At 34.2% G+C, this 24,185-nt stretch overlaps 10 protein-coding genes and 1 non-coding gene across 11 annotated transcripts; 4 read left to right on the top strand and 7 right to left on the bottom strand.

The window, feature by feature from the left end:
* Nucleotides 1–131: 131 nt before the first annotated feature.
* Nucleotides 132–1,109, top strand: COQ5 (2-hexaprenyl-6-methoxy-1,4-benzoquinone methyltransferase; the record flags this gene model as incomplete). The annotated part of the gene is made up of 2 exons (XM_020222473.1): nt 132–235; nt 270–1,109. 2 exons carry the CDS (start codon nt 132–134, stop codon nt 1,078–1,080), a joined length of 915 nt encoding a protein of 304 aa, XP_020079582.1. The 3' UTR covers nt 1,081–1,109.
* Nucleotides 1,110–1,198: 89 nt separating this feature from the next.
* On the bottom strand, nt 1,199–3,032 carry MED1 (Med1p). The gene has a single exon (XM_020222904.1). The coding sequence runs from the start codon at nt 2,987–2,989 to the stop codon at nt 1,205–1,207; it is 1,785 nt and encodes a 594-aa protein (XP_020079581.1). The 5' UTR covers nt 2,990–3,032; the 3' UTR covers nt 1,199–1,204.
* A 178-nt stretch (nt 3,033–3,210) lies between these two features.
* GCD7 (translation initiation factor eIF2B subunit beta) lies at nt 3,211–4,301 on the top strand. The gene has a single exon (XM_020219212.1). It carries the CDS (start codon nt 3,256–3,258, stop codon nt 4,270–4,272), a length of 1,017 nt encoding a protein of 338 aa, XP_020079580.1. The 5' UTR covers nt 3,211–3,255; the 3' UTR covers nt 4,273–4,301.
* Nucleotides 4,302–4,404: 103 nt separating this feature from the next.
* Nucleotides 4,405–6,254, top strand: HYPBUDRAFT_151805 (prenylcysteine lyase family protein). The gene has a single exon (XM_020220693.1). It carries the CDS (start codon nt 4,448–4,450, stop codon nt 5,882–5,884), a length of 1,437 nt encoding a protein of 478 aa, XP_020079579.1. The 5' UTR covers nt 4,405–4,447; the 3' UTR covers nt 5,885–6,254.
* On the bottom strand, nt 5,996–8,113 carry HYPBUDRAFT_146840 (acyl-CoA oxidase; the record flags this gene model as incomplete). Its single annotated transcript, XM_020219997.1, has 1 exon — nt 5,996–8,113. One exon carries the CDS (start codon nt 8,111–8,113, stop codon nt 5,996–5,998), a length of 2,118 nt encoding a protein of 705 aa, XP_020079578.1.
* Nucleotides 8,114–8,550: 437 nt separating this feature from the next.
* On the bottom strand, nt 8,551–9,627 carry SDS22 (type 1 protein phosphatase-activating protein; the record flags this gene model as incomplete). Its single annotated transcript, XM_020218161.1, has 1 exon — nt 8,551–9,627. The coding sequence occupies one exon, from the start codon at nt 9,625–9,627 to the stop codon at nt 8,551–8,553; it is 1,077 nt and encodes a 358-aa protein (XP_020079577.1).
* Nucleotides 9,628–9,993: 366 nt separating this feature from the next.
* Nucleotides 9,994–10,338, bottom strand: ACP12 (acyl carrier protein; the record flags this gene model as incomplete). The annotated part of the gene is made up of 1 exon (XM_020219996.1): nt 9,994–10,338. One exon carries the CDS (start codon nt 10,336–10,338, stop codon nt 9,994–9,996), a length of 345 nt encoding a protein of 114 aa, XP_020079576.1.
* Nucleotides 10,339–11,222: 884 nt separating this feature from the next.
* Nucleotides 11,223–16,952, bottom strand: DCK1 (guanine nucleotide exchange factor DCK1; the record flags this gene model as incomplete). The annotated part of the gene is made up of 1 exon (XM_020218080.1): nt 11,223–16,952. The coding sequence occupies one exon, from the start codon at nt 16,950–16,952 to the stop codon at nt 11,223–11,225; it is 5,730 nt and encodes a 1,909-aa protein (XP_020079575.1).
* Nucleotides 16,953–17,447: 495 nt separating this feature from the next.
* On the bottom strand, nt 17,448–19,615 carry SSY1 (Ssy1p). Its single transcript, XM_020220692.1, has one exon. It carries the CDS (start codon nt 19,556–19,558, stop codon nt 17,615–17,617), a length of 1,944 nt encoding a protein of 647 aa, XP_020079574.1. The 5' UTR covers nt 19,559–19,615; the 3' UTR covers nt 17,448–17,614.
* Nucleotides 19,616–21,439: 1,824 nt separating this feature from the next.
* On the top strand, nt 21,440–23,650 carry HYPBUDRAFT_151801 (uncharacterized protein). The gene has a single exon (XM_020220691.1). It carries the CDS (start codon nt 21,533–21,535, stop codon nt 23,468–23,470), a length of 1,938 nt encoding a protein of 645 aa, XP_020079573.1. The 5' UTR covers nt 21,440–21,532; the 3' UTR covers nt 23,471–23,650.
* A 245-nt stretch (nt 23,651–23,895) lies between these two features.
* HYPBUDRAFT_t17 lies at nt 23,896–23,968 on the bottom strand. Its single transcript has one exon. It is a non-coding gene; the product is annotated as a tRNA-Ala (tRNA).
* Nucleotides 23,969–24,185: the final 217 nt, after the last annotated feature.

Below are 24,185 nucleotides of genomic sequence, written 5' to 3'. Positions count from 1 at the left end.
TAATCAATTAATTTATAAACGTTACTTTATATACTGTAAAAACATCACCATATCCGTTGCGTGCGGACTTCAAATTCTTAACAAATCAAAAAAAAAAAAAAAAAAACTGAAAAAAAAAAAGAACTCGAGCAATGAAAATCTTACCATCTCTTTATCTCTTTATATCTGTTCATACCATCCTGTGTATCAATGAGCTCGCATCTTATTACGAGACCCTTGGTGAGGCTCGAGTCACGTTCGCTTCTTAACCGTGCAATTGCACCAATTAGATACTACTCTAGTAAGAAAGATGAAACCACCCATTTTGGTTATAAAACCGTGAATAAAGACGAAAAGGAAAAACTTGTTGGTGGAGTTTTTTCATCGGTTGCTTCTAATTATGATGTTATGAACGATGCCATGTCTCTTGGTATACATCGTTTATGGAAATCACACTTTATCAATCGTTTGGATGCCGGAATGAGACCAGGATCTTCAAGACCTCTTGATTTCTTGGATGTTGCTGGTGGGACTGGTGATATTGCATTTGGTTTACTTGATCATGCAGAATCAAGATTTAATGATATTTCTTCAACCATGACCATTGCTGACATTAATGCTGATATGTTGGCTGAAGGTAAAAATAGATTTCAATCAACTAAATGGAATGATGGTTCTGATCGAGTAAACTTTTTGGTTCAAAATGGTGAAACTATGGATCAAATTGAAGATAATTCAAAAGACGTTTATACTATTGCTTTTGGTATTAGAAATTTCACCAATATACAGGCTGGGTTGGATACTGCTTATCGTGTTTTAAGACCAGGTGGAATTTTTGCATGTCTTGAATTTAGTCAAGTTGATAATCCAGTAATTGATTATGTTTATCAAGCATATTCTTTTAGCTTATTACCGTTAATGGGTCAATTGATTGCCAATGACCGTGACTCTTATCAGTACTTGGTTGAAAGTATTAGAAATTTCCCAAAACAAGAAGAATTTAAAGGTATGATTGAAAAAGCTGGCTTCTACGTTCCTGAAAAAGGTTATGAAAATTTGACTTTTGGTGTGGCAAGTATTCATATCGGTGTTAAACTTTAGGGTTCTGTTTCATGAGTTATGATTATGATAAAGTATATTAATTACCAATATTTCCTCTGTAAATACAATATATAAAAGCTATTTATCTATCAAAAAAAAAAAAAAAAAAAAAAAAATTGTGGACTCAAGTATATGCAAAATGTAAACTTTCTACTAAATCTTCTGAAACATTAAGTCCCTTGATCACTTTCTTATGAAATTCGTCATTGGACTCTTCGCTTCCCTTCATTTCGATATCATCATCTTGTGGAATCAACCTTATTTCCCCATTAGATATTCTAAATCTCAAGGTTCCATTGATACCTTTCAATTTAAAAGTTAAATCCTTGTTTTCACTTTGGTATTCGATATCTTCCCAGACTAATTCAATTCCTGGATCTTCTTTACCACTTGAATCCTCGTTATCGTTCAGTTCTGTCATAAAAGTTTCCACGTCAATTTCTTTCGGATTGATAATTTTATTATTGGTATAATTGGCATTTTCTGAAACTGCTCCAAGTCCCAATAATGCTTCTTCGGTAACATCATCTGGAAGCTTAAGAGATTCTTTCAATTTTTTCTTAGCTTCTGCTGATAATTCAGTACTTCTCGTACTGATTCCGTGTTCAGTTTTAATTTCGAAACCTTGGGTGACCGAATGATGCTTGAGTGATGATCTTATGATATTTGTGAGTATTATTTGATTTCTTAGTATTGCAACCAAATTTGTGATATCACTTAAATGATTCAATTCTAGCGATTTTAATGCAATCATTTTATGGGCTAATTGTTGTTTAAATGTAAGTTTGGTTGGTTTATCAAGATCAAAACTGATCATTGCTTCATCCTGTTGCAATAAGTTGTATACTTCATCTTTCTCTGGCGATACAGTCAGATAATTAACCAATCCTAAAAGCTCAATACTTGATGCTGGGACATATACTGGTTTGTTCAATTTTAAATATATAGACCATCTTTTAGTTTCTGTTGATGACTCCGAAGAATCGCTCGAGTTTGGTGGTAGTAATTGAGTTCCATCTTGAAATCCAAATTTATATTTGATTGGTTGGTTTTGATCATCGTCTAAGATCCAGTCATTATATTTCTGTTCTTCTAAATAATCGATTGGTTCACGAGTTGTTTCATCAATATATAATTCAAAGGTATACTCGTCGTCACTTAGACTAGCTTCATGGTCTAGATACCTTAGATCCTTCCAGTATGTTATAAATAATCCAAGTTCATTGGTTTTAACGTTGTTCGACGATGGTTTCCCTATTTTACTAGCGTAACCTTTTTCAACTTGCCAATTACCCGGTTGTTTCTCTAACTCGATTTTGTGAATAACGTGGAATAATAATACAAGAGAGTTAAAATAATGGAATAAATCCAACGATGAGGAAGACAACCTATCAAGATTAGATATAAACTTTAGATTTTCAGGGAAGGTATTCAATTTTAACTGATTTAAGTTATTGAAAAGTAGTTTTTCGATTCCGTTTTCATTGAAATCACCTAATGTAATTGAGTAAGCATGCTCCTTTGTCAAATCAAGAGTTATAACCTTGGTTCCATTATTTTCTGATCTACTAATGTACAGATCGAGTTCAGCCAGTGGCATTTCATGATCATTTTCTTCACTGGATTTACGGCTGGCTAATGAAATCCCCACTCTAATTATATTTTTATCGTCAGTGAAATCAATATCTATCAACAGTCTGGTCCCAGCTATCGATAACCTCGCATGCTTATCTGTAGAACCTTTAAGCTTTGTCAAAGAATTACTAAAACTAACATCAGTATCAACAAAAGTTTCAAATTTCAAATGCCTGGCCAATTTTTGTATTAGTTCAATGGACACATTGAATGTGGGCGACTTCTCATACAACTTTGCTAATGACACCTCCAAGCTTTCGTTGAAGCTTGTCATTTCACTAGTGGTCTATCTCTGTATATCGTTAACTGTATAATTCAATCTATTTGGGTTCGACTTTCTGTTTAGCTTTGAGGTAAAAACTGCTGGTGTGCGGATCTTTGAAAATTTTTCAAAAAAAAAAAAAAATAAAATAAAATACTTTAGAAGATGAATCAGAATTACGTCTTGAAGACATATTTCAGAATATTTGGAATACTGCAAACATGAGTGACAGTCTCACACCTGAAATATTGGCTTTGGTGGACCCAGTGGTGTCCCAGATGAAGCGTCACCAAATCGGTGGTGACAAGGACATTGCATTGGCCATTGCCCATTTATTGATGAGAGTTATATCGGCAGCTAGATGGAGTAATTCTTATGATTTAATTGCTTTGATTAGAAAAGTTGGTACTGTCATGATAAATGCCCAGCCTCGAGAGATGATCACCGGTAACATCATAAGACGAGTTTTAGCATTGATAAGAGATGAGATTGAAACCGAAGGTAATAATGATAATACCCCAATGATGAGTTCGATGTTTAGTTTATTAAGTACTAATAATAATAATAATAAGTCGGATCAAAATCAACTGAAGAAACAAAGTAGTGATTTCAGATCAATCATAATTCAAGGTATAAGAGATTTAATCGATGAAATTCAAAATGTTAATGAGGGTATCGAAACCATGTCAGCTGATTTAATTCACGATAATGAGATCTTATTGACACCAACACCTACTTCAGATACCCTTTTACAATTCCTCATCAGAGCAAGATCCAAAAGAAAGTTTACTGTTCTTGTCACTGAAAATTACCCAAATGACATTAAAGCTGCTCACATTTTTGCCAAAAAATTATGTGATCATAAGATTGAGACTATCGTGATACCTGATACAACTACATTTGCAGTCATGTCTCGTGTTGGAAAAGTCATATTGGGGACTAAATCTGTTTTCGCCAATGGAGGTTGTATGGCAAATTCGGGTGTTGCCAACGTAGTTGAATGTGCCAAAGAACATAAAACTCCCGTTTTGGCTGTTGCTGGTTTATATAAATTATCCCCATTATATCCTTTCAATCGTGATGATTTGATCGAAGTGGGTAATTCCGGTAAAGTTTTGGATTATAGTGATTCCAAACTAGTTGATAACGTCGATGTAGTCACCAATCCTTTGGATGATTATGTCTCCCCCGAACATATCGATATTTATATCACCAATATTGGTGGGTTCGCTCCTTCTTTCATATATAGAATTGTCCTAGACAACTACAAAGTGGAAGATAATAATTTAGATTAGTCATTCTTCTCTATGTAAATTAATACAAGTTTAAGTATATTTTGTCAAAAAAACTGCAAATTTTCTAAAAATTATCCTAGTCCGCAATTCTTACCCGATATTGCTACATTAAACCTCCCTTTTAAACCGATTAAAAAGTTTTTCTTATCATACTATACAATTGAAAATCAGCAAGATGAGGATTCTTCATGTTCTAATTAGTTTGGCATGGGTTGTCCTTGTTAGCAGTAATGGCGCAAACCTTTCCCCACAAGAACTTTTCAATTTGAACATTGATAAGAGAGAGCGAATTGCAATTATTGGAGCTGGAGCTGGTGGTAGTTCTGCTGCTTATTATTTACAAAGATTCAGTCCCGGTAAATACGATATCACAATATTTGAAAAATCTGATAGTGTCGGAGGAAGATCTACTACTGTTGATGTTAAGGGACATAAAGTTGAGTTAGGTGCCTCAGTATTTGTAAAAGCTAATAAAATCTTGACGAATGCAGTGGAGACGTTCAATTTGTCGACCCAGAAGTTTGGCGAAAAGGTTAAGGGAACCGTTGCAATTTGGAATGGTGACCGGGTTGTTCTCGAACTAGGCTCATCGTGGTGGTCAAATATCAAACTTTTAATAAAGTATGGACTTTCACCCATAAGATTGGTGAGATTAAAGAACAGATTCATTAGCAAATTCCTTCAAAGTTATTACGATGGAAACTTCCCCTTCGCTAACCTTACAGATTTGACTGTGGAATCAAAATTCTCCGAAGTCACTCATTTGACTGCGGAGGAATACTTGTACGAACAGGAAATCAGTGATGATTTTGCAAATAATTTGATTCAGGCTGCCACTAGAGTAAATTATGCCCAGAACCTTGATCAAATACATGGAATTGGATCATTGGTGGCAGTCGCTGCCGATGGGGCGGAACAAGTTAAGGATGGTAATTGGATAATCTTTGACAACTTTATCAAATATTCGGATGCAAAATTACATCTTCAAACTCGAGTTAAATCAATAATGAAAAATGAAGAAGGTTGGCTAGTTTCCTACGACGATAAGACGTCTTATTTTGACCAAGTCATTATTGCATCACCGTTTGGCCAATCTAGGATAAATCTCCAATCCGGGTCTGGCAAAAAGCTCTCAGAGCATCCAGTTGAGTATGTTAATTTACATGTTACTTTAATCTCTACTAATTGTACTATCTCCCCATCTTTTATTGATTCAGATTCAAATGAATCACCCAAATCAATTTTAACCACGAAGGACGGTCAAGGTAACACTCCTGATTTCTATTCAATATCAGCCATTGATTATTTTGAAGATACTGATGAGTACCTTTATAAAATTTTTTCACCAAGAAGAATCAAGGCCGAGTTTCTCGAAGATGTCTTCACCGGATGCAATGGGAATATAAGTTGGATCTTTAGAAAAAAATGGAGGTCATACCCATATTTAAAACCAAATAAAAACTTTGGAAGTTTTGAGATCGAACAAGGATTATGGTATTTGAATATTATTGAACCTTTCATAAGCACTATGGAAACCTCTGCCTTGGCTGGTGCTAATGTGGCTGGATTAATAAGTCACGGTAAAAATACTACAGAGATCAAAATACCATAAATCATGTTTATTTTTCATTTCAACTAACAATCAAAGAGAATAAATATTTAAATAAAGAGGAAAAAAGGTTGCAAAGAATTGAAATAATTAAATCTTTTTTGGTTCAAATCATTACTTATCACTAGATAAAATTTCTTGAGCTTCGTCGGAGATTTCGTCACGTTGTCTTTCTTCTAAGGAAGGTCTGTTCAACAAAGCTTCGAAATCTTTAGAATATGGTGCTTTATCAATATATGGAGGGTTATTGTCTTTAACAATCTTGTAGTAATTTTCATAGATATTACCATCGTAAGAACCCAAGGATGAGTTGATCATCATATCGGATAATTGGAAGGCATCAGTTAAAGGAATAACATGAGGTCTTAAATCAGTACATAAAGTAGGAATATGTTCAGCAGATAAGTAAGAAATAGTTTCAGTTGAAACAACTTTGTAAGTTAAGAAAATACCGGAGAAACCTTCCAAGATAATAGAAGCAGAATATAATTGGGCCAATTTGTCTAAAACTGGAACCAATTCTCTTTCTGGGATTGCATCAACCTTATCTAAGAAAGATTTTAATAAAAAGAAATGAGCCAATAATTTAGATAATTGAACCAAATCAGCACCAATATAATCCCAATCTTGATTTCTAGCATCCAAAGTGATTAAAGCTTGATTTGAAGCTCTGACAATGGCAACTTCAACAGCTTCCAAAACTTTTCTTGGATTTTTCAAATCATTTGGAGTTAAAATAACTTTATCACCAATGATTGATTTTGAATTGTTTAAAAATTCCAAGATACCACTAGTTTGGACTCCATCCTTCAAGACAGACGAAATATTTTTAACCAATTGTTTACCAACAGACATACCCAAGATATTATTATCACCTTCCCAAGTACATTGAACAGCAAAATCATTAAAAGCTTTACCAAAACCAGCATAGGAGGAATAACCGTGACCACCACAAGATTGTCTACATTCATCGATATTTTTCAAGGTTAACCAAGTACAAGTTGATTTCAAGGAACCAGAGGCAATGAATAAAGATTTCATACTTTCAATACCGGCATCAATACCAGCTTGATTTTCATCAGCAACGGCATCATCCAATTCTTCCAAAGTTTTAGAAGAGGTTTCAGCCAAGACATTAGCACCATTTGAAAAGGCATAAGTTAAGGCCAAGATTGGAATCAAACGACGTTGATGTAAAGGATAATCAATTAATTTTGATTCCAAGTCATCTGGTTTAGCAGTGGCAGCTTTAAATTGACGTCTACCAACGGCATAACGAGTAGCAATAGTAATAACTCTGGAAGACCATCTAAAAGCATCTTTAACCATAACCACACGTCCACTTAACAAAGCAGAATAAGATAATTGATCATTTGGAGGTAATTTAACATCACCATCAGCGGTAACTTTAGTATATTTTTGTAACATGAAATATCTTGGAATACGAACACTTGAAAATTGAATCCAACCATTATCGATACCATCTCTACCCATTTTAGCCCCGATATCCCCAATCGAAATACCAGGGAGTAAATCATGTTTGCTATCTCTTAAAGGAACAACAAAAGTTTTAACCCCATAATCTTTACCCTTTACAATCAATCTGGCATAAACAGCAGCATGAGTAGCCGAGTGAGCAGCACCACCAATCCACCATTTGGTGGCACCAATATGAGGAGTATTAATAACAAATTGATCTTCTTCCTGATCAAAAGTAGCGGTGGTTTCCAAACCAGCAACGTTGGATCCATGGGCCAATTCCGTCATGGCAAAACAACCATATATATTTTTAACAAAAGCAGTCTCCTTTTTCAAAGCCCAATAACCCATTTGGTCAAAGGAACCATTGCCTCGAAGACAGCCAATAAACAACCCCAAGTGAACCCCAATTCTAGTATGCAATTGAGGATCAAAAACACTAATCAAACTAATACGACGTTCAAATTCATCAAAAGTTTCCAGTTCAATATACTTGGAAAGACGAGCAATTTTTTTGGCCGTCCATTCACGATGTTCAGCCTTAGTGAAATCGTACTGTTTGGGAGATGCCGCCAAAATAGGATCTCTTTCCATCTGCTGGATAAATCTTTCCACCTCCTCAGAACGTTCTTTGGAACCTTCCAAAAAATAGTTCATCTTGGTGATATCAAATTGAGCATTGTTACGTTCCAGCTCAATTTGATTACGTGGATTAGGAGGAGTCTTAGAATTAATGGTGGTGTTGACCGTCATTTTTATTGTTTTATACTAGTAGCAAAGAACAATCTCCGGTTCTATCGAAATATATATATACCTTCAGACAAATATCATATTCAAAATTTCAGTACCGAAGCCTCGCTAACAAAACGAAAAAAAAAAAATTCGAATCCGTCGGTGAGCAGCGAATTTTGTATGGCGGGGTATTCCATCACATGAAAAACTAGTGTTTGCTTCAACTACCGTTGTCTGACCAGCAAGCCATTGACCGCGGCTTGTGCTCTTGCAACAGACTCCATTAGCTGAATTGGCAGCTCTTGGGCAAGTGGACCAACCTGGGTCGACGGTCAGACCAAATGGTGAGTTTTGTGGGGGAGGGGCACCAACCACGGATACATCGTACGATGCCCTCGAAGAGCATGATAATGTGAAGGTCAACTACTGCTACAGAAAAGATAGTAAATCATAATTCATTACTTTATATAGGTTGCGTCGATTTTGGATAGGGACTTGCCTAGGTTTAACCTTAATTTTCTTCTGTAAGCCGTTGGATTATTGAGCTGGATTGGATTACCTTCGAAATAAACGGTATCCAAATTTTGTAAGTCGCCTAATTCGGAAGCGATGTCTTCAAAATTTGATATTTGGTTATAAGAACACCAGAAATCGGTTAAGTTTGATAAGTGCTTCAAGTTGGATAGAGAGGTTAGCTTATTTGAAGTGATGTCGATCGTGGTTAGTTTGGGGTTGTTATCCAAATTTTCAATTTTGGAAATACCGTTATGCGATAAGTATAGTTCTTCCAAATTGGTTAACTCGTCCAAGCCTTCAATTTTGGTTAATCGATTTGATTGAATTGATAAGATTTTTAAATTTTTCAACGGGTTCAAGTTTACTAATTGGCTTATTTTATTTTTGCCTAGCCAAATTTGCTCCAAGTGGACCAAGTTATCCAAATTTTCAATTTTTTCAATCTTATTACCGCCTAGCTCCAAGTTGGTAAGTTTGGTTAAAGTAGATAAGTTTTTGATTTCTTTAATTTTATTCTGAACAAAGTACACCGATTCCAATTCGGTTAGGTCTTCGATATTTTTAATGTTCTTGATTTTATTAAACGATAAGTCTAAATTCTTCAATTTCTTAAACTTGGCGATACTCGAACTGATGTGATTGATTCGATTATCGTAGAAATCCAATTCTTCAATATCCTCACTATTCAAGTATTTCAAATCACTTATACTTTCAATTAAGTTTTGTCTTAGACATAAACTGGTCAATTTAGTAAATCTGCCCAAGTTCAAATCCTTTAAATTGGTGATCTTCAAATGAATCAAGTCCAAATAGTCAATGTCGTCTTCATAATCTTTAGTCAATTCCAGATCGTGGTCGATTTTTTCAATCTTGGTATCTGGTAATACTGTCCCTGGATACTCAACTGCTCCCGATTCTTCTTCTTCTTCTTCTTCTTCTTCTTCCTCCCCTTCGTCTTCGGTGTGGGACAATTCCACCTCGCTCTTCTCACACACCTCGTCAATCGTGGTCTTATCCATTCTGCTTGCAAGTTCTTCTGGCATCGTGCTTGCTTGCTGATGTAGTCCTTGCTGGCTTGACTCATCACTCTGAAGAAGGCCCAAAAAGGACAAAACCTCCGTACATCAACAACGAAAAACCCCCGTGCATTTCCCACCGGCCAATCAAGTTGGACAATATTACAAATAGACCATACTCCACAATTCACTACAACTTTATTAAAATAAGGATATTATGAATAGCTTAACACTGAAAAAAGAATATAAAACGAGTAAAAAGAATCGTGATATTAATAGTATATACAATTTGCGAACCTTTTATTTATGTCCGGTATCAATTCAACTGTAGGTCATATGAATGGAGTCTGTCTTCATAGTGGATCAAGTTTATAACTTTTGTTCTTCTTCAAAGATGTAGTTAATGGCTTCACCTACAGTTTTAATTTCATCGGAGATTTTATCAGGAATTTCCAAATCAAATTCTTCTTCTAAAGCAACCAAGGCTTCAACGGTATCCAAAGAGTCCAAACCCAAGTCTTTGGTGAAGGATGATTCGACACTCAAGTTAGATTCTTGTAAAGCAGCAACGGTTTTCAATGCTTCAAAAGCACGATTAGTAACTTCTTCTTTGGTGATTGGTGCAACGGCATAGGTACGAATGGCGTTGAATGGCTTGATGGCTCTAATTGGAGCAGGAGCAAATCTGGCTTGACGTAAGGCTAATCTAAACATTTTGTAGTAGTATTCCAAGTAACAAAATTAAGAAGGCAAAACCCTTTGATAATCTGGAAATCTGATTTCTTATATAAAAACAAAAAAAAAAAAAAATAAAAAATTTCAGAGTTCATTTGGTGCTGGTGACTTCGGTATTTTTTTTTTTTTTTTTTTTTTTTGCTCGTTTTTCTCATTAGAAAAAAAAAGAAAAAAAGTCGTAGTGGGCCTTTGGTTCAGTCAGTTTGATTCCTTTGACTTACACCAGTAGGGCAATTGATAGGGGGATCAGGCCCACAATCGGTAGGAGCAAGTGTACAATTGTTAAACCTACATTAGGATTGTCCTGCGGGATACACGTAGAAAGGCGACCAGGAAACAAAGATGAAAGAAAAAAAAAGCCATTCCAATTTTGTAGTATTGTTTAAACCAACCGATACTTACAGGATTAGGTAAGAAGTAGAATAAGGACCGAAGCAGGATGAAGTTAAATTAGGCAGAATTCCAAATGACTAAAGGGATCTGCAGAATCAATCTCCAATTTTACCCATTTTACTTTGGGAGGCGGTATAGTTTGGGCTATTTGGAGATTGGTTATATCACATGGAGTAGGCAATGATGGCAAAGGAGAATTGGTTATCAATTCAACCTGTTGAGGTTATCTCCCGAAATTAAATTAAAGATGGCAGCTTATTGTTTAAAACTCCCTGTCGTAATTAATAATTGAGGTTTCAATTGTTTTCGCTAATACTTACTTTTGTCTTCTATACAAGTGCCTTTCTACGAGTTTGGTTGTTACAGTTGACCCCGAGTTGGAGGTAGACTTCGGATATATGTGAACAAAGATCTACTAAATTTAAATATAAAACATCAACTATATTAAGTTTACTATGTAAATTGGGTAGCTAATTTCTCATTACATTATCTCTCCAGTAGACGGCGCTATGTTTTTGTTTTAAACCAATGAATGTAAAGCTACTATTGTTCAGGTTTTGGGTAGTTGAATTTTGTTCTGATGGAGGTGAAACTAGGCCAGAAGCACTAGAGTTTGAGTTTGAACTGGCTTTGGATGTTCTACTGGTAGTACGGGTTAATCTCGACCCAATACTACCACCAATCATACTTCCACCACCGTTCAATGTAGTATTACTACTAATATTTCTCTTACTATTATTTTCTAATTGTAATGATTGGGGGTAATGAGAAATACTATGGTTATAAATACTATTCTCATAATCGGTGGATATTTTAAGATTAGCAATATCTTCTTTAAAATTCTTTTTAAATAATTCAACCAAAACATCATGGGATGCTTTCATATTATTACTTATTAGTTTCCCATGTAAATGTAAACAGCGATTTAATATAATTGTTAAATCATTAAAGGCATTTTTCAATAATCTGATATTATATGTATAATCTTCTTTACCATTGTATTTTGGATCATTGAAAAAAGTTCTATATTGTCCAACTCCTCCATTAACTGGAGAATCAACAGTACCAGCTAATTGTCTTGATAAATCATTGAATAATGAAGTATAATCAGCTTTTTCTTTGAATGATATATTAATCATACTTTCTAATTGAATCAAATCGTTATTCTTATTAACAATGGTACGAATTGCATTATCTAACGGTGATAATTTGATTGTTTTAACCGATTTAATATCACTTCTATTCATTAACGTTGGGAATGACATTTGCGTTTCATAGGTTGTTTCTTCAGTCCATAAATCAAATACCGACGTGGCTCCAGGAATTTTCTTCATCGTGGTGAAAAATCTTAAATTTTTATTTCTAGCATATTGTCTAACCCCAATTGATGTATTAAACAATTTATCACTTATTTCATTAATTGGTTCAACGGCATTTACATGTAAATATCTACCAGTTTGAACTTTTTCTTTCAATTTTTGGGCTTGAATATCGTCACTTATAATTCTAGCTCCGGGATACAATCTTAACAATCTTTCATGAATTGAAGTTATATGCTCAAATGGTAGCCCTTCATAAATTTGTTCTTTTCCTCTAATGTTAGTTGGGAATCCAGCTCCAATAAATGCAACTCGGAAAAATGATGGACTCAATTTATCCGATGATTCCATTTCAATATATAAATTGGCTAATTTTCGATGAACATGAGCAAAACTTTTCAAATCATATGTATGTTCACTATATGAATCTAATAATTCATTATAAGTATCCGTAGCTCTTTCTAAACTATTTCCCTTAATATAATTGGTAGCTATCATATTATATAATGTCTCTTTTCTTTCAAAAGATGTTTGTTCTGGAAATTTGGGTTTTAATGTAGCTGATAAGATTTCATGATGATTCCAGGAATAGGTCGATGCTAATAATTCTAAACTAAGAGCAGCTTGAATAAAATCACCTTTATTAATATTCTCTTCATACATATTATTAATAAATGAATGGAATAACTCAGGCTTATTAGCATTTTTCAAATATGCATTAATATTCAACTTATGGAATGTACGATCATCATCAAATTCAGGACCAACTGGTACACTATTCAAATCATTTAAAACTTCTAAAAATCCAGTTAAACTTTCAATAAAATTATAAACCATTCCAAATGCTTCATCTTCTCTATCTAATCTAATCGTCAATTTCATTCTCTCAATAAACCTTTTTTGTTCTTGAACTGTTGGTTTATAAGCAGTTCTATAATAAATATCATGCAATCCAATTAAACATTCTCTTTCAATATCAACCATAGTATCATTTAAATATAAAAATTCTGAAACCATTATTGACCACAACATTTTAACACTAACAATTTGACAACTTTCATTTCTTTGTAACGCAAATAACATTAAATCCTGTAAAGTCTCATAATCATTACTGATAAATTCAACTTGGTAACCTCCAAATTTCTTCAAATTGAATCTGACCATGACTTCTTCATCAGAATCCCAAGCTAAAGCATCCCATGCCTCCATTAATAAAAAGGAAATACGATCTCTCATATCACCAGTAATTAAATGACATGCTTTTCTAGGTACAGTGGATAAATGTTCAATGGCAACTGGTGCAACAGTACCCAACCTTAGCAATGTTTTCAAGTAACTACCCCAAACTGCTTTATCAAACAACTCTGCATCTTCCATTGGAGGTACATAATGTTTGATTAACAATGGTCTTATTAATTCTAACGATACCAAACATCCTTCAGCAATTAATGAAAATAACGATAACCATTTATCTTCTGGGAAATATTTACCTTGTCTTATAATCTTAACACCATTAATCAAAGTCAAAATATCTTCATTACCAAAATTACTAGCCAAATATTTTTCATTAGAAAAAAAATCATCTTCAGGAGCTTCAGCCGCCAAAATTTTAGAGTATCCCTCGTTTCCTGAAGCAGCTTTACCAATTCTTGCAATGAACGTAAAAATAACACTGAGCTCAACTAAAACTTCTACTAATGATTCATCATTAACAATTGGATCCATAGATGTTTCCTTGAATGGATAATCAGTTGGAAAAAGATCAGTAAAAGTTCTCTTTGGTTTGAAATATTCATTACCCCTAGTAAACTTATTATATTTGATAAATGTTCTTGAAATTGCTGGTAACAATTTAGCAAGTGAAAAGCATAAATGAATTTCATCTTCAACACCTTTGTTAACAATGTCGTCCCATAAAAGAGTACAAACAGCATTCATAATTGAACAGGCCAATCTGACAGCATCAATATCAGTTGGTCCTAAAAATACATCCATAACCCACGTAATGGATTTGGAAATCAAAAATTTTCGAGTGTCAGCACTTTCAACTAGAGTGGTATTAAACAAACGATGAATCAATAATAACTTACTAATGATAATTTTATGATCTTTTGAAACAACATTTTTTTTAGCTCCATAGACGTCTTCATTTGCACCTAATCCCCTAGTTCCAATTGAATCAATGAAGCTAATAATAAACTTCAAGATTTTGGCCTGGTCTAAGTATACTCTAAAAGTAAGAACATAATCAATGATCTCTAAAATTAATACTTGGTCATTAATTAAAGCAGGCGAGTCAAGTGAAAGAAATATGGAACCTGATCTAAATAAAGAACTTAATGCTTCTAAATAGGCATCCAAATCATTAATTTCATTGATTGAGCTGATTCCAAGTTTCAAAAGTAATGACACAACTCTACATAAAGAGCGTGACATTGAATTCCAATTACTTTCAGCTCTAGAGAAGATTTCGGAGATCTTATTCAAAATAAATATACCGATATGTGGTAACTTTGTGTATCTTGTAGTAAAAGTTTCAACCATATACATGTACTGATCTTGCTTACCGAAAAGAGTATCTAATAAATGAACAATTGCTTTGAAGGTATTATCTTGTAATATCTCAATACCAGGAGAACTAGGTTGTTTCAATGCAACATCTGCAATGTTATATAAGGAGCTCAATAACTCTGGGAAAAACTTAACTAACTGAGTTATGTCAAGTTTAGTAAAAGCAATTAAAGTCTTTGCTAATTCATCAATTCCCTGCTGACCACCTTTAAAAAATCTATCGAATTGAAAAACGTTATCGATTGAAATATCATGATTATAAACTTTACCAACATATTCAGTGGTAATTTCAACCAGGGCTACTGGTAATTTATGAGTTGTCGAACTGATTTCAACACTATGGCTTTTCTTCTTGTATTCCACTAACTTGTTACCTGACTTGTACATGAATTTACCTTCTCCCGCCAATAAACCATTAATATATAATGATAAGATTATGTAGTCATCCTTTGGAACTTTTTTAGTAGGGTTCTTTGAAGAAACACCGTTGATTTTAACAATTTCACCAACAGCTTCATCTGGATAAACCGAAACATATTGCCACATACGTCTTTCTTGTTCATTAGAAGCTTTTGCAAAAGTTATCATATCATTATTAGGAGCACTAACTTCGAATGTTAATAAATCATCTTTAGTGATGCTATTAAGCAAAGATACTTTATGCATACTCAAATAAATACGTTCATAATTTTCAGCAAGGGGGTCGAAAAAGATTGGCTTGATTCTTGAAATTGGAGCAGTGGCGCCAATTGGATTGAAGTTAGCAACAAATTGATGTTTGAATTCTTTAACTGAAATGACCAATTTTTCAGCTCTAGGATTAACTGCAACACCATGACTGGATCCAGATATAATTCTATCAACAAGCTCACCCCAACCATTATTATCAAAATTGAGAAGTTCATCATTAAGCTTAGAATTACCTTTATTTTGATTCTTATAAGAACCAAACAATCTGATTGAAAATTGATGAGGTTCACCTGACGCCAATGAACCCTGATTCTTTGAAAAAATTCTAGTGATATCAGTAACACCTGCTGCCACACCCTTCTTAATTCTTCTGACGTGAGGGCTAGAAGCATCTTTAACAGGTAATTCAATTTCTTCAGTCAAAACAGCAACCAAGTAGACCTTACCATTGTCAATTTCACTCGAAGGAATATTTCTAAAAAGAGCAGCACGAAGTTTTTCGACATGGACTAAATCATCAACTGAGCTAGCATGTACAGCAAAAGCTTCGGTAAGTCTTCTATTACTATTACGAATATATAAATAAGCGATCATACCAACAAATCCAGGAGGCTGATAAGCAGATGAACCACTAACTGATTTGAAATCAACCAAGATATGAGAAGGAGGTTCATGATATAACTTCTTATTGGGAGATGGTTTTAAGGAGAAAGACTCTTGATGGTAATGGGCATTGATGGGGAAATTTGGAGCCAAAGCACATAATACTTGGTTCAAAGCAACTCTCGAAGGGATGGCAGTATCATTTGATAAAAGTTGACCTGATATAGCATCTCTTGCCAATATAGCTTTATAACCAGAGATATCAGTGTAACGGTTATCCAAGTCATAAGACTTTTCGTTTAATCTAGCCGATCTTGAAGCCAATTTTTTAGGAATTTTGTTGAGGAGGAAAGTTGCAGTTTCTTTAGCAACTTGGATTTCATTGGTAGTTAATATTTCATTGGTTAATTTGATTCTCGTTTCGTCCAATCTAGTATAAACCAGGGATAATTTATTAAATAATCTAAATTCACCAATTGAGTATAAAGCAAAAATGTGTGAGGCCAATAAATTAAGAGCGTGTTTAATTTCCTTAAGTAAGTCTGCACCAAGATCAAAGTTTTGTACTGGCAAAGGGGGAACTAATGATTTAACTTTACCATTAGAATCGTATCCAATATCAGCGTTCAAAGCTTGTTTATGAGCCACTTCTGCATCTTGAATAGTTGGAACCAATTCACCATTGCCCGCAACGACTGATACTTCCTCAGCCTCTAATTTAGTTATTGGAACATTTTCCACTACTTGAACATATTTCAATGGGAAAATAACAATCTTAATATCCAAACTAGGAAGTTCATCTAAATTAACTGACGTAATGGTAAAATCATTAGGAAATGGTTTAGTTAAAGTATAACCCCTAGCCCATTTTTCATTCTTAGTTTCAAATATATAGACATCGTCACCTGGATATAAGTTTTTGAAGTTTTCATTTGTTAAGGTTGGATGTTTTTGAAATGGTAAAAAAGGTTTAATTATCTTACCACGTAAGAATTCATTCGTAGGTACCCACGACATACTCCTTTGTAACTAATGTAACCCCAAACGTTAGAAATAGACCTGAATAATGATTTTCAAGTATCAAAAGGGTAATTGGGTGAAGAAATACCTTTTCTTTGACGTTTTAATTAAAGTAGATCAAATTAAAGGATGATAAAAATTTTTTTTTAACCGTTAGGACCACGATATCACTTGATTCTATAAGATTGCGATGCTAGCACAAAAGAACCCAAAATCACCGCAGATTGTGTTTCTAAGAAGTATGGAAGCGAATTGCAAGAGATTCAACAAAAAACACAATAAATACGTTGAAATAGACGAGACCAGTATGGAAATGCTCTTGATATTTTGGAGTGCGTGTAGTGGGAATTTTTCACTCGAATCAATTTTTGTGAGTTAAATCAATTAACTCTCCGTTTTGGGAAAAATTAGGGCAGGTGCAAAAAATAGGCAGGGAAAGACGTCTACAGGAGCTGGTTCTACGGATTAAACAACTTGAATTGACTATCATTGATTATTGTTAAGTATACACATTTATACAAGGCGACGAAGAACTGAAAATTTAGGTAAAGACTATCTTTTTTGCAATTTTTTATGATTTTTTTTTGTAGATAGATTAGAAAATGTAATAATAATGAATAGGAGAATTGAAAATTAAAGTATTAAAGTTTTGAAAAGCTTCAAGCCAATACGGAAATGAATTTATGGGCAACCTCTCTTAAGTTTCTGGCGTTATACTCACGACCACCGTCCCATATATATCTGTCCATTTCTCTTCTACCAGAGTCGAAATCCAAGGTCTCTAAACTTGGAGTCCGATTTCCTCTTATCAAACGATATCCGATATACAAGACTGCAAAAATGATAAGGGTTCCATAACTTGAGAAAAAATATAGAGTGTCCCATTCATCTTTCATGAATACCGCAAACCCCATTCCTAATAAAAGAATAGTAGATCCTATTAAACCAATATAAGCACAGTAAGGTTGGAAAGGAGACTTATAGGGATATGATTTATCATCTCTACTGATTATATCTGGTCTGAGTTTCATACCATAAAAAAACCTGAGAAATGATAAGCACATTGCAAACCAAACCATGATTCCTGATGATGCAATAAGACTGGTTAAGTTTTGGAAAACAACCGTGGCCTTTTCAGAAACACAGAGAAATGCTAATAGACCAAATGCAGCCGATAATAAAACAGAATTATAAGGTATTCCTGCCCGGTTACAATAAGCCAAACAACGAGGAGCCTTTTTTTGAAGTGCTAAAGAATACATTGTCCTCGACGCAACATAAAGCTGAGAGTTCCCACAAGAAACTGCAAAAAAAGTTAAGAATCCATTGGCGACTGAGCTAAGCTTACAAAGTCCCGACAGTTGTAAAGCAACAGTCCAGGGACTTTGCAGGCCGCTACCAAAACCGGCAAATATAGTTGAATTAGTACTACAATGTTCTCCTCCAACATAATTGACAGCATAATTTGATTCAAAACTTGAAGCTGCAGTCCCAGTGCTCCCCGAATAGAAACGTAGTAGTCTTGGATCACCGGCATAGATATTAAGGGAAACTAAAAATGATGATAAAATATAAAAAATTAATATTCTCCAAAAGACTCTTTTAGTAGCGGATGGTAAAGCAATACGAGGATTTTTAGCTTCACAAGCTGCAATACAGACAATTTCAGTACCACTATATGCAAATGCTACAACCATCATAGCTGCCATTAAAGAAAGGAATCTTCCTTTATCCCCTCCTATACCTATATTTGGATCATTTGTACCGGTATCATTCAAATTAAAACTAGGTCTAAATAGACCAAATATGAGATTATGATCAAAATCCAGCTTCAGGTAGTCCCAATACCTAAAACCCAATACTTGAGTACCATTACCCAAACCACCACGATTTAATACAATCATCAAAATAATCATTAGAAGAGCACATATTAATTTAATTAAGCTTGAAAAGTATTCAATTTCACCAAAGACTCGAACATCAACCAAATTAGCAAATAAAATCAGTAGAAGAAAAAGAGCAACAAATCCAACGGTTGAGCCTTTATTCGTTAAAATTTTGGCATCTGGGAAATAAGTTAATAAAATAACTGAAGCAACCACTTCACCAGCTAACCCAAAAGCAAAACTTAAGAAATACAACCACCCCACAGAAAACCCAAAAGAATCATCAACAAACCTAGAGCTTAACCCACTGACACCATCGACAACCGATACAAAAGTGACCATTTCACAGAAGGATACAATTGTACAAAGAACAATGATTCCACAGATTATATAAGCAAGGGTAGTACCAAACCCCCCAGCTATTGTAATGGCTTTACCTGAATTCAAGTAGAGACCAACACCTAGAGTACCACCAAGAGAAATCATTTGAAGATGGCGAACTTTTAATTTTCTTTGTAAATAATTTGGACCATTAGAGATTTCTTGTTTATGGATTGACGATTCGGGAGAAGCTGAATTTGCAGCTGGTATATTTGATTCAACCACATCTTGATTTTTCTTTTTATACCAATCTTTATTATACCAGGAGGGTTTTTTCAGATTTGATTGAATTTTTTTCGTATTTGAAAAAGGAAGTGGGGTTTTTTCAGCTTCCATATAATTAGCAGCCAATTGGTTTGGGTTAACGATACTCAAGACATTTGAATCATTTTGAGACATAATTTTTTTCTTAATTATTTCATTAATCTCAGTCAGTTTAACATATTTTGTATAATCCTCGAGTTTTGATAAACCAAAGATTGAAGAATGAGAAGATCTTAAAGAAGACTTATCATTTATGGTTTCCATCGGTATATCATTACTGGTTTTCATTTGAGTCAAGATGTTTTGTATTTTAGCCGACTGGTTTTTCTCCTTTTTAAAATTTTGATAAAGAGAAAGAAATTTAAAACGGTCATTTGATTCTGGAGCAGGGGAGTCTAATGATTTACCAACTTTATTAATCACCGATGAGTCAAGAGATATATCCGATACATTAGAAGTGTGTTGACTCAAAGTTCGACTCTCAAGATCATTTTCTGAATCGAAGTTAGTTTGGAAAAGATTTTGACTATTTGATAAATCATATTCAGTTTCATTATTTCTATTGAAAACTTGACCCAAGTTTTCGACCGAGGTTGGATATTGATCATCCTCATCAATATCCAAGTTTGAATCATAGTAAGAACGACGTTTTATTTGAGAGTGTCTTTGAGTTTGGTTTACTCTTGGGAAAAGTGGATTATCCAGAACATCTCCTAATGAAGTAGCATTGGAGTAAACCGAGTTTCTATTGGGTTGATAGTTTGAATACGCCAGTAATCTATTCGAACCATTATATAAGGACACATTTGGATCTTCGTTTAAATTATTATCATTATAGTCATTTGAAGGTATTATTGAACCATTCAGATTTCTCCTTGACCCCAGTTGGGCCATTTTGATTTAGCTTCAACCAGATATAAAACTGCAGCAAACCGTACTTCGTTGAAATTGCAAAAATTAAACCTGGATGAAGCAGTCAGTAAGCAGTCAGTAAGCAGTCAGTAAAAGCAAGTTGTAAGTAAAGCTAATGTTGACTAATCTACCTTATCTTATTTCCTAAATCATTTTCTCGATTAAGTAAACGCCCGTACACCAGAAAACACCAAAATATTCTACTTAATATACCCAACTCCATACAATAAGCAGTTACCCAATACAACTCAACAAAAACCTTTTCAAATGGTTATCATGAACCCACAATAAACACCTAAAAAGTAGAATATGTTGAAAAGCGTCAGAAGCCGGGAAATGTGCAATGGCAACGACACAAGACAAGAACCAAGATGTGAGCAAGCCCATCAGTCTCTGGTCCAAGCATACGTTAGATCCAAAAATAGGGTAAAGTAACAAAAATGATTACATCTTATAAGATGTAGTTTCAGTTGTTACACTGAAAAGAACAGATACTACACATGATCTAAGCCAAAAGGCAAAGAGATTTCATTGGGGTTCAGAAAAAGGGATCTTAGGGGAACAGCCAGTATTTATACTGTGCGCACCGGTGATTTGTGGCCGGGTAACCGCCGCCGCCGTCCTCGGCGATGAGGTCGTGTCGCTACCGACCCAGCGCAGTGACTTCCATAGTGTTCGTTTGTGTAGTGGTAAAGACCCAGCACGCGTTTAGTGTTAAGTTCCATGGAGTTCTGATAACATTGTAGAAAGTTCCAGAGAATTCTTAGAAGCAAACAGAAGTTTATGGGTTTTTCTATGGGTTTCAAAGGGACAGCGATAAGTCTGGTGCCCGCTTCCCCTTTGGGCAGGTACAGTAGTTAGCGGGGCGAGCCGCACGTCGCACTAACATTAAAATTTTTCAAAATGTGAAGGCAGTACCTGCAGATAAGCGGGTTATTAGGAGATGAGCAGTTATACCAGAGATGAAAATTTGAAAAAATTGGTGGGGCAAATAGATTATCAAGGTTAGGTTGTTCAACTAGTTTCTTTATTTAAGTTAGTGAATATCCCTTTAGTATTGGTAATAAATAAAAGGTTTACTATAGATATATAACAGTATTTCTATTATATAAGATTTATTAATTGCACGATATAATGCCATCTTTCAAACCATATAATAATAAAAGATATCAACCAAAGAGTTTCTCTAATAGAGCTCAAGCCCGTTCATATCCTGGTCGTTATGCAAACAACCGTCCTCAAATAATAAGACCTTCTACTACTAGAAGAAGAAAGAACTATACCAAAGGGTATTATCCGCAATCTCGTTCTGGTAATTTGGTTTATGTCGAAGAACCAGAAACTGAATCTGAAGTTGAAGAAAGTTATGAATCTGGTAGTGATGATTCTGAAGTCTCTGAAGAAGAAGCTTACTATGTTCCAGAATCCGATGAAGATGCTTATGAATTTAACTTAAATTATAATGATTCTGATGATGACCACGTTGATTATTTGGTGGATTCTTCTGATGATGGGTTTAATGTCATTGACATGAATGATGAGTTGGAAAATGACGTTGTTGATGCTTTTGATTCCCAAGGTGATGTTATTGACTTAAATGATGAATTGGTTAGATTATACGATTCAGAATCAGACTTCGAAGATTCCGATATTGATATTGACTCAGAATCCGAATTAGATTCAGAATCCGAATCTGAATCCGAATCAGACTCAGACTCAGAATCCGAATCCGAATCAGACTCAGACTCAGACTCAGAATCCGAATCCGAATCAGAAGCTGAAGACATTTTAGATGTCGTCGACTTAAATGACCAATTACAAGCTCAAGCTCTCTACGATGTTTTAAATAGTGTCGATGAAAATGATATTGAAGTCTCCACCGATGATGAATCCCTCACCGACTTGGAAATCGATTACGATAACAAAGAACTCGACGATCAATTAGCATTAGAATCAATCAGACAAGATTTCGATGAAGCATTAAATAGCGAAGATGAAGTTTCATTTTCTGATGCTTCTGATGATTATTTAATTGACACTGATGGTGACGAATTTATTGAACTTGATTCTGATTATGAATCATCCGATGATGAAGATTTAAATCAAAAATTAATCGACGCTGGTGATGCCAATAATTATGATTACTCTGATTACTCATCTGATTCTTCCGATGACGAAGGTGTCACTATCTATAAACATAGATTCGATTTACCAGACTCTTATGAATCTGACAACGATTCTACCGATGAAGAATTAATCTATAACCCAGATGATGATTTATTAAGAGCTCAAGACTCTGATGATGAAGTTGAAATAGTTGACTTATCTAACGATTTAGCTAACTCAAAAGATTGTGAAATTGTTGAAAATGATGATTTTTATAAATTAAATTTGAGATTTCCTTCTTTAATCAAAGATGAGCTAAAAATTGATTTCAAAAAAGCTGAAAATGAATTAGTTATAAATGGTAAATTCGATATCAATCTTGAGGATGATGACGAAGATGAAGATGAAGTTTTTGAAGATGCTGAAGAAGAAGAACCAAAATCCCAAGAAGAACAAGAAGAACAAGAACAAGAACAAAATGACGATATCGAAATTGATAATGAAGAAAAAGCTGAAAATTCTTCAGAATCAGAATCAGATTCCGAATCTGAATCTAGCTCTTCAGAATCATCTGATTCCGAATCTGAATCTAGTTCCTCTGAATCATCCGACTCCGAATCTGAATCATCTGAATCAGACTCCGAATCCTCTGACGATGAAGAAGAAATTGAAGAAGATGCTGATGCATTAATCAAAGATTATGCCAATCATGAAATTAAATTTGAGAAAAAATTTCAATTTGATAAACTTGTCAAGCATGATGAAATCACTGCTTTCTTCTTGGAAAACGGTGAATTAGAATTAATCGTTCCTAAAATTGCTGACTCCACTTTCAATAAAGATGATAATGTTGTCGCTGTCTCCATTAACAATATCGACAAAGATGATGAAACTACCACTGATGAAATTGAACCTGCTAAAGAGTCCAAAGCTTCTCAATCAGAAGATGTTCCAATGGAAAACTAAACACATTTAAGCTATTTCAATTCTTAATTTTCAGTTCTTGCTTGTTTTACAAATTATAAAATACTTCTTTTTTTAATGATGACGAAAAGATAATTTTTCTGGCCACTTCATGGTCTTAACCAAATGAAAAAGGAAAAAAGAAAAAAAAAATTAGAAAATAATAAAATTATTAAAAAGAAGACCAATTGTACATTAGATGATTTTTCATAGACTTTAAAACGTTAAACTACTCAAATTTTTAAAAAAACATATATAATATTTGTATACTACTAATAATAATTATCATTTCGAGTTAAAAAACTGTTCAAGTATGTAATATTTAGTACTCTTTCCGTTAACCTGATTTCAATTAATGCAAAACTATGAAAATAAAAATCAAAGAGTTTTGCACTGACTTTTGATATAAAAAAAATATAAAAAATAAATGGACGAGTTGGGAGTCGAACCCAAGACCTTTCGCATGCTAAGCGAACGCGCTACCAACTACGCCACACGCCCCAATTTATAAAATAATTTATGTTATGAATTGAGGGATGCACAAGTATGAAAAAAGCATCTTGAAAACACGTGAAAAAAAAGACGAGTTTCTCACCCATGTCTATTTAGAGTGCCGTGCAACTTATCTCATTTGGGCTTACTGCCAGTATCCTTCGACACAAAATATCCCTGACAGAACTTGGTCTCTTTTTATAGCCAATGCTTCTCTGGACACCAA

Source organism: Hyphopichia burtonii, assembly GCF_001661395.1.
Source record: "Hyphopichia burtonii NRRL Y-1933 unplaced genomic scaffold HYPBUscaffold_1, whole genome shotgun sequence".
In the NCBI taxonomy this organism is placed as follows: Eukaryota; Fungi; Ascomycota; class Pichiomycetes; order Serinales; family Debaryomycetaceae; genus Hyphopichia; species Hyphopichia burtonii.
The sequence above is the reverse complement of the archived record's forward strand: the minus strand, read 5'-3'. Positions and strand labels throughout refer to the sequence as shown.

Bases quoted from the DNA above. Each gene is read 5' to 3' on its own strand.
- MED1 (XM_020222904.1), bottom strand. From the start codon at position 2,989: ATGACAAGCTTCAACGAAAGCTTGGAGGTGTCATTAGCAAAGTTGTAT.
- GCD7 (XM_020219212.1), top strand. From the start codon at position 3,256: ATGAAGCGTCACCAAATCGGTGGTGACAAGGACATTGCATTGGCCATT.
- HYPBUDRAFT_151805 (XM_020220693.1), top strand. From the start codon at position 4,448: ATGAGGATTCTTCATGTTCTAATTAGTTTGGCATGGGTTGTCCTTGTT.
- SSY1 (XM_020220692.1), bottom strand. From the start codon at position 19,558: ATGGAAGCTGAAAAAACCCCACTTCCTTTTTCAAATACGAAAAAAATT.
- HYPBUDRAFT_151801 (XM_020220691.1), top strand. From the start codon at position 21,533: ATGCCATCTTTCAAACCATATAATAATAAAAGATATCAACCAAAGAGT.